General features: G+C 43.6%; 1 protein-coding gene across 1 annotated transcript in view; it reads right to left on the bottom strand.

Annotated features, from left to right (window-relative positions):
* The window catches only part of TRPA1 (transient receptor potential cation channel subfamily A member 1), an 812,153-nt gene that overhangs the window by 331,250 nt on the left and 467,264 nt on the right, over window positions 1-13,639 (bottom strand). The window contains exon 11 of the mRNA XM_078686165.1: window positions 12,402-12,502. Within this exon, the coding sequence (XP_078542291.1) occupies window positions 12,402-12,502 (101 nt within the window). The remainder of the gene's footprint in view (window positions 1-12,401; window positions 12,503-13,639) is intronic.

Below are 13,639 nucleotides of genomic sequence, written 5' to 3'. Positions count from 1 at the left end.
TTAATTTCCCGTTAACCTATTTTATTGATGTAGAAAACAATGCCTTCGCTGAACAGTCTAAATTTATTTATTTATTTATTTATTTTATTTTATTTTTTGGTATTTATAAAGCGCAAACAATCATCCCGAATAGTATATCACGGCGCTATCATGACAGTAGTGAGTGGTTGACAGATAACAGACTCAAGATTATATTTAATCAGATTTAGGGAAAAGAAAAGTTTTTAATTGCTTCCTAAAGGACAAATAACAGTCTGTTAGTCTGAGTTCCATCGGCAGCTTATTCCAGTTGTTTGCCGCCAGGTGGGAGAACGCCCGTCCACCCATCCTAGCTGTTTTCAAACGAGTGTTTCTTGCTCTAGCTGCCGTACGGGAGCGCAAGTTCCTAGAAGGAGCATAAAATCTGATTTTATTTTTTAGGATGCGAGGACCTGTATTGTGCAATGCTCTATCCGTTATGCACAGTAGCTTAAAGGTGGCTCTCTGCCTCATTGGTAGCCAATGAAGCTCTCGCAGGCAGCTTTTGGCTGGGTCGTACTTTCTTTTATTACAAATTGCCTTCGCCGCAGCATTCTGTACGACTTGTAGTTTGGCAAAAAGATAGTCAGCCACGCCCACGAACAGAGAGTTTCCATAATCCAGCCTACTCATTAATAAGGACTGGACCAGTATTTTCCTACACTCAATAGGGATCCATGGGAAAACTCGCCGGAGCATCTTAAGTAGTGCAAAGACTTTGCCACAGATTATAGATACATGGGTTTTCATGCTCAAGGTATTGTCTAAAATCACACCTAGGTTCTTTGCCGTTGATGCTGGACTGGGAGCGGTGCCCAAAGTTGTGGGCCACCAGCTGCTGTCCCATAGTTGTGTATGTCTACCAAACAACAGTACCTCAGATTTGTCTGCGTTTAGCTTAAGGCAATGGTTGTGCATCCAGTTGGCTAGTTCGGTCAAACGGTTCAATAACCTATCCTTAGGGTCATCTTCTTCATCTAATGAAATCATCAGTTGGGTGTCGTCTGCGTAAGAGCAATGACTCTATTTGGGAAATTGATAGACAGATGGAAAAGCGTGTGATGCTATGGTGTTTCATAGGGAAACAGATTACGTTGCCATCATGATGTGGAAAATGATGGCAATAACCAATGGCAATTCCTCATTTTTTACAGAATCGTTGTCCTCGATAAATGATGCTGGTGGACTTTATGAAACACAGGGCATAGAACACATCTGTAGATGCTCATGCAGGTGCAAAAGGTAGACAGAAATGTTGTTGTGCAGCACTCTCATCATGATGAGAACTGTCAAAGTGAGTGTGCTGGTATGATTACCGGAAGCCTCATTGGGCTTCATCTACTTTGTGAAGCTGGCATGGCAAGTAGCATATTGGAGGTCGTAGTATAACACAAACTTAAGCATGTCTTACTCTTCTGATTCTCCATCATGTCCCTATTTGGCGTTATTTGATCTTTAGTTGTTGCACCATGGAATTATGTAGTGTTTGGGCACGCAATACCTTGCAGATTGTCAGTGTTTAGACAAAATATCAAGTTCAAAATATCAGACCAAATGATTATCAGAAAAAAATGTTGTGATGCAAAAATATTGTGGTATAGAATATTGTTGTCAAAAATATATTTTGGGGGGGGTAAGTAATATCGCTTTAGAAATATGGCTGTGTTAAATATTATTCTCAGTATATAGTTGTAAAAAATAGTGATTTTTATAATTATTTTAATGCGTTTCAGTTAATATATTAATATATACATATATTAATTTATGAATATATATATATGTCAAGTAATTACTTGTGTTAAGCCACCCTGCTGCAGGCTGGTTCTCGCATCAGGGCAACCTTTTTCTTGGATTTGTGTGTGGCAGCCTGGCCGCAGAGAACTGGCCACCCCAGGCTCATGGGGCCTTACGAGTGAAAGATTTTGCATCAAATTAATGGCACAGCAGAGGTGAGAAAGATTAAAAGACCAGCTGCCTCATCCCGGAGGCACAATGGGGTGTTTTAATGACTATTACTGGCCACTCTGTAACGAAACCCAATGGGGTAATACAAGCACCTGTGATGATAACAACAAGCACCAGCATACTTAGTACTCCACCCACCAGGGAGTTATTTACACAACGCATGCGCTGAAGTGCTTTGGGCAGCATTTTCATTTGTTTGCGACTTTCCTCTGAAGAAGAAGCAGCTCATGCTTTGAAATGCGTTAGGAAGACATTTTTACTCTGGACTCAGTTGACTGGTTTTAAGTAATTCCTGGTGTCAAGACACCCTGCTGCAAGTTGGTTCTCGCATCAGGGCAACCTTTTTCTTGGATATATATATCCAATTTAGTTGTGTGCTAATTTGGGTGTATGCTGCCTCATCCGTTTTTGTTCAAGTTCAAGTTATTTTGTTCACCGCTGTCTCTTTTTTACATTGTGGTCGTCTTTGTGCTAATTTAGTTGTTGTGCTAATTTAGGGTGTGTTTTTACATTGTGCTGTGCTGTTTTAGGAGCTGCTCGCTCCTTCCCGTCCACTCCTTTCCTGCCAATTTGTTTCTACGGTTTCCTGCCACCCATGCCCCAGCCCTCTCCCAGGACCTACTTAATGGAGGCCGCAGCGTGGCCCGCATCATATGTGCGCAGCGTGTATGCCAAAGACAAGTCGGTCTGTGCCCTTCTGTGCCTTGACTGGACCGAGCGCCAGGAACCCTGGCCCTCCGGCCTCCCACAGATACTCCTCTGAAGAACTTCTACCCCTAGACTTCAGACACCGCAACAACAACTGGTGCCTCACATCGCCTAGATCAACAGTAGGACCCTAAACCTGCTGCTACTGCCTCATCACTTGCAAGTCCCAAAGTCCACACAGAAGCCATCAGCACACCCACTGCACCTACGTCAACTGCCCCGGAACTACTTCACTGCTATGCTGCTCAATGCCCGATCACTCTACAAAACACGCCACCCAAATGTAGAACACCATCACCACCCTCACCCCAATGTTACCTTTATCAACCCCTCCTGCACCTCGATATCGCTATCATGATGCCCAACAACTACAAGATGAAACACTAGAACCTCACCAACAAACACAGAGGCGGGATCACCATCATACAGAAGGAAACCATCCATTGCACTACCACTGAAGATGACACCACACCGATCACGAAACATCTCAATTTCCAACTCCATGCAGACGGCAGACTGACCATCAGAGATATCCTTGTCTACAGACCCCCCAGGACCAGGCCCAGGCTTCTCTAAAGCCATTCCCAAATGAATTACCCCACCCTCCATCGACTCCAAGCACTACATCTTCCTCTGTGACCTCAACTTCTATCTCAATCACCACAAAGGCACAAACACTGCCAGCCTCCTGGAAAGCATAAAGAACATTGACCTCACACAACTGGTCACCAACCCCTCACACACTGCAGGACAGATGTTTGACCGTATCTTTGCTGCCAGCGACAAGTCAAGTACAGTCATGTCACTGTATTCACCTGGACAGGCCACCCTATCATCTACTTCCCCAATGCAGGTTCCTCAGGCACCACCACCAAGCCTCTCAGCTCCTCCCACCACAGCTGGAAAAAATCACAGAGATCCAATAGACGGACACACTTAATTTCATCACCCTGCACCTAACCTGGAGTAGGTTGTCAAGAACTTCTTATCCTTGATCACCAATTGAGTCAACAGAGTCTCCCCTATCAAGTCGGCCAAGATCAAGAAATCCATTAAACAGCCAAGCTGGTACACACCAGAAATCAGGACCATGAAACACAAATGCAAACACCTAGAAAAATGGTGGCATACCAGCAACGATCCAACAGACTGAGACACTTTCAAGTCAACCCTCAACAAATACCATCAAAACCTGAAAGATTGAAAAGATGAACCCTAGCGGACCACATAGAAGCCAGCTCCAACTACAGCAAGGAGTTCTTCAACATTTTCAGAGAATTCTCATGCCAGTCAGCCATCAAGAACATGATTGTCCCTTCCCAGGAACTCTGCAGCACCCCAGCAGTCTTTTTCCACAACAAGATAGCCACAATCTACAGAAACTTCGAACCCCAACCCACTGACCATTACAGCCTCCTCACGCCATTGAACACCACCCATGACCATCCACTCACTGCATAGCAACAACTCACCACATAGAGCACCACAGTCATCATGAGCAATATCTACTCTGGAGCACCAATGGACCCCTGGCCCCACCACCTCTTCAACCTCAGGAGCAAAGTAATCTGCTGTGAACTCACCTCCTACCTCAACTCATTCATCACCACAGCCACCTTCCCTGACCAATGGAAACATGCAGAAGTCAGACCCCTCCTTAGGAAGCCCTACGTAGATCCGAGCAAACTCAAGAACTACCACCCCATCTCTCTGCTCCCCTTACCCATCAAAGTCCTCAAGAAGGCTATCAACCATCAACTCACTGAATGCATATAGAGCAACAACCTGCTGGACACCTCCCAAACCAGCTTCTGTGCCAACCACAGCACCAAGACTGCCCTTACTGCTGTCACCAATGACATCAGGACCCTCCTCGATTGGGGAGAAAAAATTCCTCTGAACCTCCTTTACCTCTCAGCAGCGTTTCACACCCTAGCCCACCAAACCCTCAATAGGAGACTTTGTCACTTCGGGATCCAGGGAGACGCACTCAAATGGATCACATCCTTCCTCACAGGATGAGCCCAGAAAATCCACCTACCACCATTTACTTCGGAATTTTAAGAGCATCATCTGCGGCATCCCTCAAGGCTTATCCCTCAGCACCACCCTGTTCAACACATGCATGATGCCCTGGCCAACATCATCAGACCCCATGGCCTCAACATAATATCCTATGCAGACAACATACAGCTCATTCTCTCTCAAAATCTCCCTCTAACTCTATGACCAACTTCCAAAACTGCAGAACGAGTGTTGCTGACTGGATGACGACCAACTGTCTGAAGCTCTTTACATACAAGATAAAGGTGTTGATTTTTGGGAACACTTCCTCCCCGTGGAACGACACCTGGGGCCCCCAGAACTCAGACCCACACCTAAACCGACAGACCACGCATACAACCTTGGCATCATCCTGGAGAATAAACTCATCATGAAATGCCAGATCAAAGCAGTTGCCTCCGCCTGCTTCCACATCCTCCTCATGCTCCAAAAGGTCTGCAGATGGCTCCTTATCAGCGCCAGGAAAGCCCTCACTCAAGCCCTAGTCACCAGACAGCTGGTCTAATGCAATGCACTCTATGCAGGACTCAACATCCCACTCGCAAAGAGACTACAGATGATATAGAACTCAGCTGCCAGGCTCATTTTGACCTCCCCAAATGGACGTATATCACCCCCCACCTCGATAACCTCCACTGGTTCCCCATCCAGAAAAGATCCCAATTGTAGATGCTGACACACGGCTACAAGGCCCTCCATGAACAAGGAGCAGCATACATCAACCAGAGCCTGAACTCCCACCAACCCTCCAGACAGCTGTTCTCCTCCACCCTCACCTTTTCTCACCCTCGGCATCTGTGAAAGCAACAGTGGAGGAAGCTCCTTGACTGACCTCACCGCCATCTCCTGAAACAACATTCCCCTACATCTCCAAACATAACCCTCCCTCCCAGAATTCAGAAAGGGACTCAAGACCTGGTTTTTCCAATGACCCCAGCAAGAACACCATGTCTGGATACCCTCACAGGTGAATAGCCACGCTCTACAAATCCAACTTGATAGACTTGCTTGATCTGTTACTACTGATGGTATAAATATTGATTTTTTTAAATATAATTTGCAATTTTATTTTGTATTTATTTTTTATTAGTAATGTATATTGTAGGAACAGGTTGTTGGGTTTGTAGAGAAATAGGGTAGAAAGTTACTTAAATCAGAAATATATTTATGTTATTGTAATTTGTTTTTATTGTTAATTCATTTTTCAATTAGGTTATTATGTAAACATTTTTCAGCCCCCCATAAGCTCTATTCGAGATTGACATGGCTTGGGCATCAGACAACATTCTATGGTCTAGCAGTATGGAAATATGTCCGAGGGTCACTTCAGACCATAATCCAGTACTCCTTACATTTAAGATTTCTCTCGAGTTTAAAAGCTCTCGATCTTTCTCCTTTCCCAGATATCTGCTGACAGAACAAGAATTTGTGACTCGGACTAGGGCACATATTATGGAGTCCTTTAAAACAAATACAGGGACAGCCTCTCGCATAGTAGTATGGGATACTTTTAAGGCAGTAGCTAGAGGATTAACCCAGCAATTTATTTTAAAACAAAATAGGGAGCAGAAAACGGAAATGGAAGCAACTATACCAGCTATACGGACGACAGAAAATCAGCATATCGAGGCAGTCACCAGAGGCTTCAAAATATAGAAGATATGGGGTATATCTTAGTTGATCTTAGATCAGCGCTGAAAAAGACATTCAGGGAGAGGAGTACAATTAAACTTAACAAGTATCGTCTTGCGCAGTACGAGTCCTGGGAAAAAATAGGTAAGATTTTGGCATTTAGAGTAGCAGATGATAGGGCCAAGACTACTATAAAGAGGATCAGGGGGATTAATAAAAAATTATATGAACGCCCAAATCAGATATTGGATCAATTTGTGGCATATTATCAAGAGCTATATAATCCAGAAAATCAGCCTAAACAAGAGGAAATATCTAATTAAATACAAGGTAATCACCTGATAAGTGTGGAGGACGAAACATCTAACTCTCTAGCAAGAGATATTACAATTAAAGAAATAAAATCAGCAATTAGCTCCTTACCATCGGGTAAGGCAGCAGGAGATGATACCATTCCTCTGGAATTTTATATGTTGTTCTTGGAGGAACTACTGATACCAATTAGTCAGGTTATAAGATTTATTGGTGAAGAAGGTAGTGATCCTGACTCGTGGAAGAAAACGCGAATCATCTTTTTTCTTAAAAAAAGCAAACCGGCAGATGAGTGTGGGTCCTTTCGGCCAATCTCACTCATCAATGCCAACGCAAACATTTTTGCAAAGGTTCTTGAAATCGTCTATCTCCCACATTACCTAGCCTGGTGTCGCCTTATCAACACGGCTTCATTCAAGGGAGAGAAACAACTGCACATGTAAATATGGCTGTCTCTGCTTTTGATGTAGCAAAAAGGCCTAGGTTTTCCAGATTTTAGAATTTACTTCTGATCTGCTTTTTTTGGTTGCCTCCGTAGCTTTATTCACTCTGAGAAGAGTACCTATTTTCATAAATTTATGTTGGCAGCAGAGAGCAACTTGTTTTTGTTCAGAACTAATGACCCGAATTATTACAAAAGGGTTAAACTTAAGACTGTTTGAGATTGTATGGCGTACTATTTCACTCAAGTATGCTTTGACATTTATGCATGATAAATATCCACTTTGGTGTAATCCAGGGCTGCCAAGTATTTTTAACGATTCTGCGGGTAAACGCTGGATTAGCTACGGGGTAACATGTCTAGGTGACCCACACGCTCATGGTGGCTTTATGAATTTTGGCAAAATGCAGATTGTGTACAAACTGACAGATAATAAGCAGTTTAAATAAATGCAGATTCGTGACTACTTCATTAAGTACTTAAAACTGATGAGCTTATCACATTCAGATATATGGGACTATTTATACGACCCTAATGAAAAATCTCTGATTAGTAGAGCATATCAAAGTTTTTGCGCTCACAGATTGGAGGACTGTCCAAAAATAGCTGATCGCTGGAATAGAGTTATGGTCACACCAGTCTCAGCTAAAAATATATCGCATGCACTTAGCATAATTGTTAGAGCAGTACACTCCTCCAATCTGCGAATGCAACAGTTTTGCACAATCTGTTTATTATATTACACGCCGTACCGAATAGTAAAATGGTCACCTAATTATCAGGCTAATGACCTACCAAAATGCCCCAGGTGTGCACTATATGCGGCAGACATACAACACATGTTTGTCACATGCCCAGAACTTTCCTTATTTTGGCAGAAGGTGGAACAAATTCTGTTGCAAAAATTGGGGATTGAAACACCTCTGACAGTCATGGAAATAATGATGGGGTAAGAAATTTGAGATCTCATATCGAAGACCTTTTAACTATTTTGCTTGTCTGTGCAAGATTGACAATAGCACAGGTCCGGATATCGTCAGAAGCTCCTACAGTAATGGACTGGTGGGTATTAGTTAGTCAAATACATGATATGGAGGAAGCACTAGCTGAATCGAAGGGTGTCCAATCTGTGCGTAAATTTAATTTAATCTGGGGATCATTGTTCTAAATGGCAAATTACAATATAAGAAATGTTAATGTATATGGGTAACTCACCTACCTTACTATTTGGTACAAGGAAATCTTTTTCTTTTTTTTTCTTCTCTTAGTTGTATAACTGATTGCTTTCTCTTTCGGAATGTAAAATTTTATGATTACTATGATTATGTTTGTGATTATGATTTAGTTTATATGTATTGGTTTTATATTTTACTTTTGTGTTGACAATTAAAAAAAAAATTTAAAAAAAGGAAAAAAGAAACACAAAAATGGAGAAATTTGATATGGGGATGAAAACTTATGATGAAAATAAAACGCCAAATAGGAAGGCATTGGGCAATGTTTTTGCTAACTTCCATTGTGACAGAGCAAACAGCTTCCTTCTTGCATAATATAGGTAATTCAGTATGGGAGAATCAACAGAAACAGTAGGGGCCAGATCTTTGAAGCTATTTTGTGTTCGTAAACACTGCGATTCACAAAATTACCGAGGTTGTGACAGCAACATGCCGTTTCCTAATGTACGAAGCAAAACATTATTTCGACTCGTAAAATGGCTTTTGACATCCATACCAAACTTCAATTTGGAATGGGCATGGATGAAATTTGAGTTTCAAATTGAGAATGGCTATGGTATGTTTCGATTGTTTGTTTTGGCAATTCTGGTCACAAACCATTGACCAGTTACTGTCCACTTGTGACCCCTTACCCTTTGTGAATCATGTTGGCAACCTCAGTTTGACTATGGAAACACAAGGATAGTAGTCTGCTGTCCCTTGCTGGCTCAAAATCTTTGCCTCCAACCACAGGTAGTCACAAATTGCGACATGCCTAATTAATATTCATTAGAAAAGTCATTCTACAACCTTCCTCCGAACGGTACTTTTGCTAACAGAGTCTATTCACATTAAGTCAATGCGCAATTAGCAATACATTTTGCAAATGTGCTATTAGTGCATCCAGGGCTGGACTGGGAACACAAACCAGCCCTGGCAATTCTGCTGGACTGGCCGGGGGGAGAGGCTTTGTTAGTAGCAGTGCTGCTGCTTTTGTTACAGGGGTCAATATTGCACCACTGCTGCAAAACCAGCCCACTGTAACAAAACCAGCACCCACCACTGGAAAACCGCACCTCCCACCCTTCTGGCCCACCGAACATACACACAGAGCCCGCTAAAGCCACTAGAGTACATCTGGCCTGATATTTACGATAAATCTACAGCTTATCCATTTTTAACATTGTTTAATATAGTCTGCCTCAACAGTGCAGTGCTTAATAAAGAGGCCATTCACAAGTCTGTCTGGTTCCTAATATTGGTACAAAAGGGGGTGGTAATGGACGGAGCATCTGAACCAATCAAACACTCACACCCAGTCAAAAGATCTGGGTTTAATCCATCACCGTTCTTTAGCCCACTCTGCCACCCCAGTTCAGACATGGCTATATGCAAATCAGTCTGACCCTGTGCCTCATGGGAACAGTACAGCCCGAACTGCCAAGCCATGCCTTCCCTGGACCGGAAACAAGCCTCCGAGGACCGGTTTCTGGCATTACAGCCGTCTTCAGCCCGGCTTGCTTGAATCCAGTGGCAAAGTGAGCAAGGGACTCACGTCTGAGCATACCCTGCCACACTTATGGCGGCCAAAAGCGGTACAAAAGGGGGTGGTAATGGACGGAGCATCTGAACCAATCAAACACTCACACCCAGTCAAAAGATCTTGCTTTTGGTTCCTAATATTCACACCCAAACTTCACTTTTCACATCAAACCCACCCCAGTTCTGAGGAGGCCGGCTGCTGATTTCAAAAGATAGAGACTGTGGACCAAATCCATACAACATGAACTCTTTAGTTTCAACAACAGTCTTAGGTGATAAAAGAATGAAAATGTAGTTTTGATCAGTGAAGGTTCTCCAGCAATAACAATCAATGCTTGGAGCACTACCAGAGATGACAGAATGCAAAAAATAAAATAAGCTGTGCCTTGTTTCTGTGGGAAAAATTCATATCTGCCTGATAGAAACCTCTGGAGAGGATTGTGTGTCAAACTCCGGGACTGAAAGACTGCTCTAAGTATATCTTGCTGGCTGCCATGCACAAAGGGGTCAACGCCCAGTTAAATGCTGACTGCTTTTCTTATGCAACTTCAATCTGGTGGCTGAAGAGTGCACAAGATTCTAGAGACAGAGGGCATTGTGACTGATCAGAGGAAAACCATTCAACCTGTGACAGGACAGTTAAATTGATTGACATTTTGAAGCTACTCCCCGTGCATTTCGCATTGCACAGACCTTGTGCAAAAAAGGAGCTGTTGCTACAGCAGTGAATCTTAGGAACCAATTGGAATTCGATGAGTCATGTTCCTCAAATGTATTCTCTCTCAAATGTTGTATTCTCGACATCTGGGGCTGTATTACATAAGTGCCCCGTGGGTGCAACAGTCGCTTGTGCCTGCTTTACGCGTCCCCGGGGCACTCTGAAATTGCAGAAGGGGCCGCAGATGCTTGTGCTGCCCTTTCTGTAATACAGATAGTGCTGGCGCACATAAAGTGCCAGTGCTATCTTCAGGGGCTGCACCCACGCCGTATAACAGACGTGGGAGAAGAAGCAAAGAAGCTCTCAGGAGGCGCACTGACAGAGCGCCACCTAAGAGGTGGCACACTGTCAGTTCGCCCCCAGAGAGCAGCCCTCTGAAGGAGAGAAAGGGGGTACTATGGACCCCCCAGATATCCCCTTGCAGGCAGGTGCAGTCACTAAATGTACCGGGCTGCAAGGAGATCTCTAATCCCCCTTCAAAGTGCAGGCATGTTGCCGCCTGCACTTTGAAACATGGGCTGCTTCAATCAAAGTCACTCTGTTTTTCACAGGAATGTGCTGCCTCCATGGCAGCACGAGTTCGCTGCTGCCCTGGGACAGCACATTTCATGGAATAGGGTGCACCTTCCATGTTTGCACCTGGCGCACCTGTTTAATGGTGTGCTGCGCACAAACAGGCAAAGTGTGCCCTTTACATAATAGAGCCCCTGGTACTTTGAAGAAATGGCTGAGCCACGTGTGCCATTTCAATGCAAGCAGAATAACGCCTGCATGAATCACGCATACGCCTTAACCATGCATATGTCTTAACCACGCATATACATGGTTAAGGCAGTCCGTGGTCTAGATGTGGAGTGGATGGGTGGGGAGAGAAACAAGAAGGAACGGGGGAGGAAGGAACGGACGCACATGACTGGGTAAATGGGGCTTAGTGCTGAGTGTTAGGGTGAGGGAGTAGGGTTAAGGGCTGGGGGCCAGGTTTAGGGCTCAGAGTGGGGGTCAGAGTAGTTTTTAGGGCTGGTGCTGGGTTTTAGGGCACAGGGCCGGTGGAAGGGGCGTTTTTCAGGGCTGGGGGGCAGTTTTAGGGTGAGGGGCGAGGCAAAGGGGTCGGAATAGTGCTTGGGCATGGGGCTGGGTTTTAGGGTTCAGTGTGGGGAGACGGGTAGTTTTATGGGCCGGGCCGGGTGTAAATGTTTAAACTATTGTACCTAAACTGGTAACGTGCCTAAAAGCCCATGTGTTCTACATCAGGTTGTAAAGGTTTGTTCTTCAGAGGGTAACATGGACATACAGACCATTTTCAGGCTTCTATTAGGAAAAAGCTTCAAATTAAAATATTTCATATAGCCAGCCTAAAGAGTAGCTTGGTGTTTAGAAAGTAGCAATTAATAGTTCTAATTAAATTCCTTTTTGCCCCTGCCTTATCTTCATTTTCACACCTGATCTCCCTTGATGCTGGATTGGCAGAGAAGGCCAGAAATATGCTTCATGGAAGATCCACACAAAGGATTCAGGAAAAGGAGAGATGTTGCTTCAATACTTGTAGGCTAAATATTACTGTGAAAAGAGCCCACACGGTCTATTGCAAGAGTTGACCTAACTGAACCAGCAGAGTCATATCTAGCGTGACAACAGAACCAGAAGGGTCTTGAAGAAAATATGTAGGCTAAAAGGGAAAGTTAGCAGGAGCATTGACATTTATTTAGTTCACTTCAATAAATGTTACATAGTTCCATCATAAAAAACAATTCCTACATGCATTTTACATACAGTGAATAATACATACCTCCAGGAATTCATTATTTAGATGTTTGAAACCTCCAGGCTGCAATACAGTCAAATGCAGAAAATTTCTCCCACATTGATCTTTAATTTTAACATTTGCTCCTAGATTAACAGAAATGTTTTCAAGATGTAGATATTAATATACGTGACAATTACATTGCAACAGAAATAAAGATCTTGTTAAATACATATTTTAAATTTGAATGAAATTAGTGCCACTAAGAGTAATATAATAATTATTATTATTATTATCCAAGATAATCAAATCTATCTATCTGTCTAGCTCACTCTCTCTATACTGGCATGTGATAGTGCTATTGTAGGTATATTTAGGGCAGACTACCTGTGCAAAAGGCATTTTAAATGTTCTTAATAACTTTGCCACCGTTTGATAAACCTGCATGAAACATTCCCCAAACGTACAATTGAATACCGGTCCAGTCTGCCATTCTGTTGCAGAGGGAGGTTGGCTTTTGCCTCTTGTAGTGGTAGGAATGCAAAAGCCATGCATTCTGCTGCTTAGGAACCCTTGGCTCCGGATCTCCAGATTATTGAGGTGTAACAGCAACACTTTAAAGTGGCTTTTGAAGGTGGGTATCCCTTTGGCCCCCTGGTTGATGGGATGCTTGAAACTCAAAAAGGACAAGGACATTGCAAAGTCTGTGGATGCCATCCAGCCTCCTAGCCATAGATTCACTTTAAGTAGGAACCAATTCAGAGGTGGGTCAAACGCTACAGTCTCAGGAGAAAAACCAATCTTAATAGCAGTGGCACCAGCCCTTTGAGAACATCAGCTGCCTAACATCGTCACACAGGGTGGATAATGGGTAACAGCTGTAGAAAGGACAGAATTGCTCCAGTCGGGGCACCTCAGGGCCAAAACAGTAACCCCCTTCCCTTGATCACACGTCCCCCTTCGAGTGAAGATTGAGTTTCTTCCTCTCCCAGACAAGGAAATTACCTCATTCCAGTGGGTACTCTCAGTCATTCCCAAGGTGCAGCAGGATGCTGGTATTGACTTCCCAAGCCGTGATAATCCTTTGCATTCAGAGCACACCTAAAAATTGCGTTGCTAATAACCTTGCCCTATATTATTGTCAAAACTCCTTTCAGAGGGCCACTGAGCATGCAGGGGTTACTGGGCCCAACCGTGGGGTTTGAGGCCTTTACTCCGAATGTCATGGGGCCCGACCTACTATGGTTTCTGAGCAACTGGGCCAAGTTCCCCTTCTGCACTTG

This window comes from Lissotriton helveticus, chromosome 4_1 (assembly GCF_964261635.1).
Source record: "Lissotriton helveticus chromosome 4_1, aLisHel1.1, whole genome shotgun sequence".
NCBI classification, from domain to species: domain Eukaryota; kingdom Metazoa; phylum Chordata; class Amphibia; order Caudata; family Salamandridae; genus Lissotriton; species Lissotriton helveticus.
This window is presented reverse-complemented; position numbering and strand designations above follow the sequence as displayed.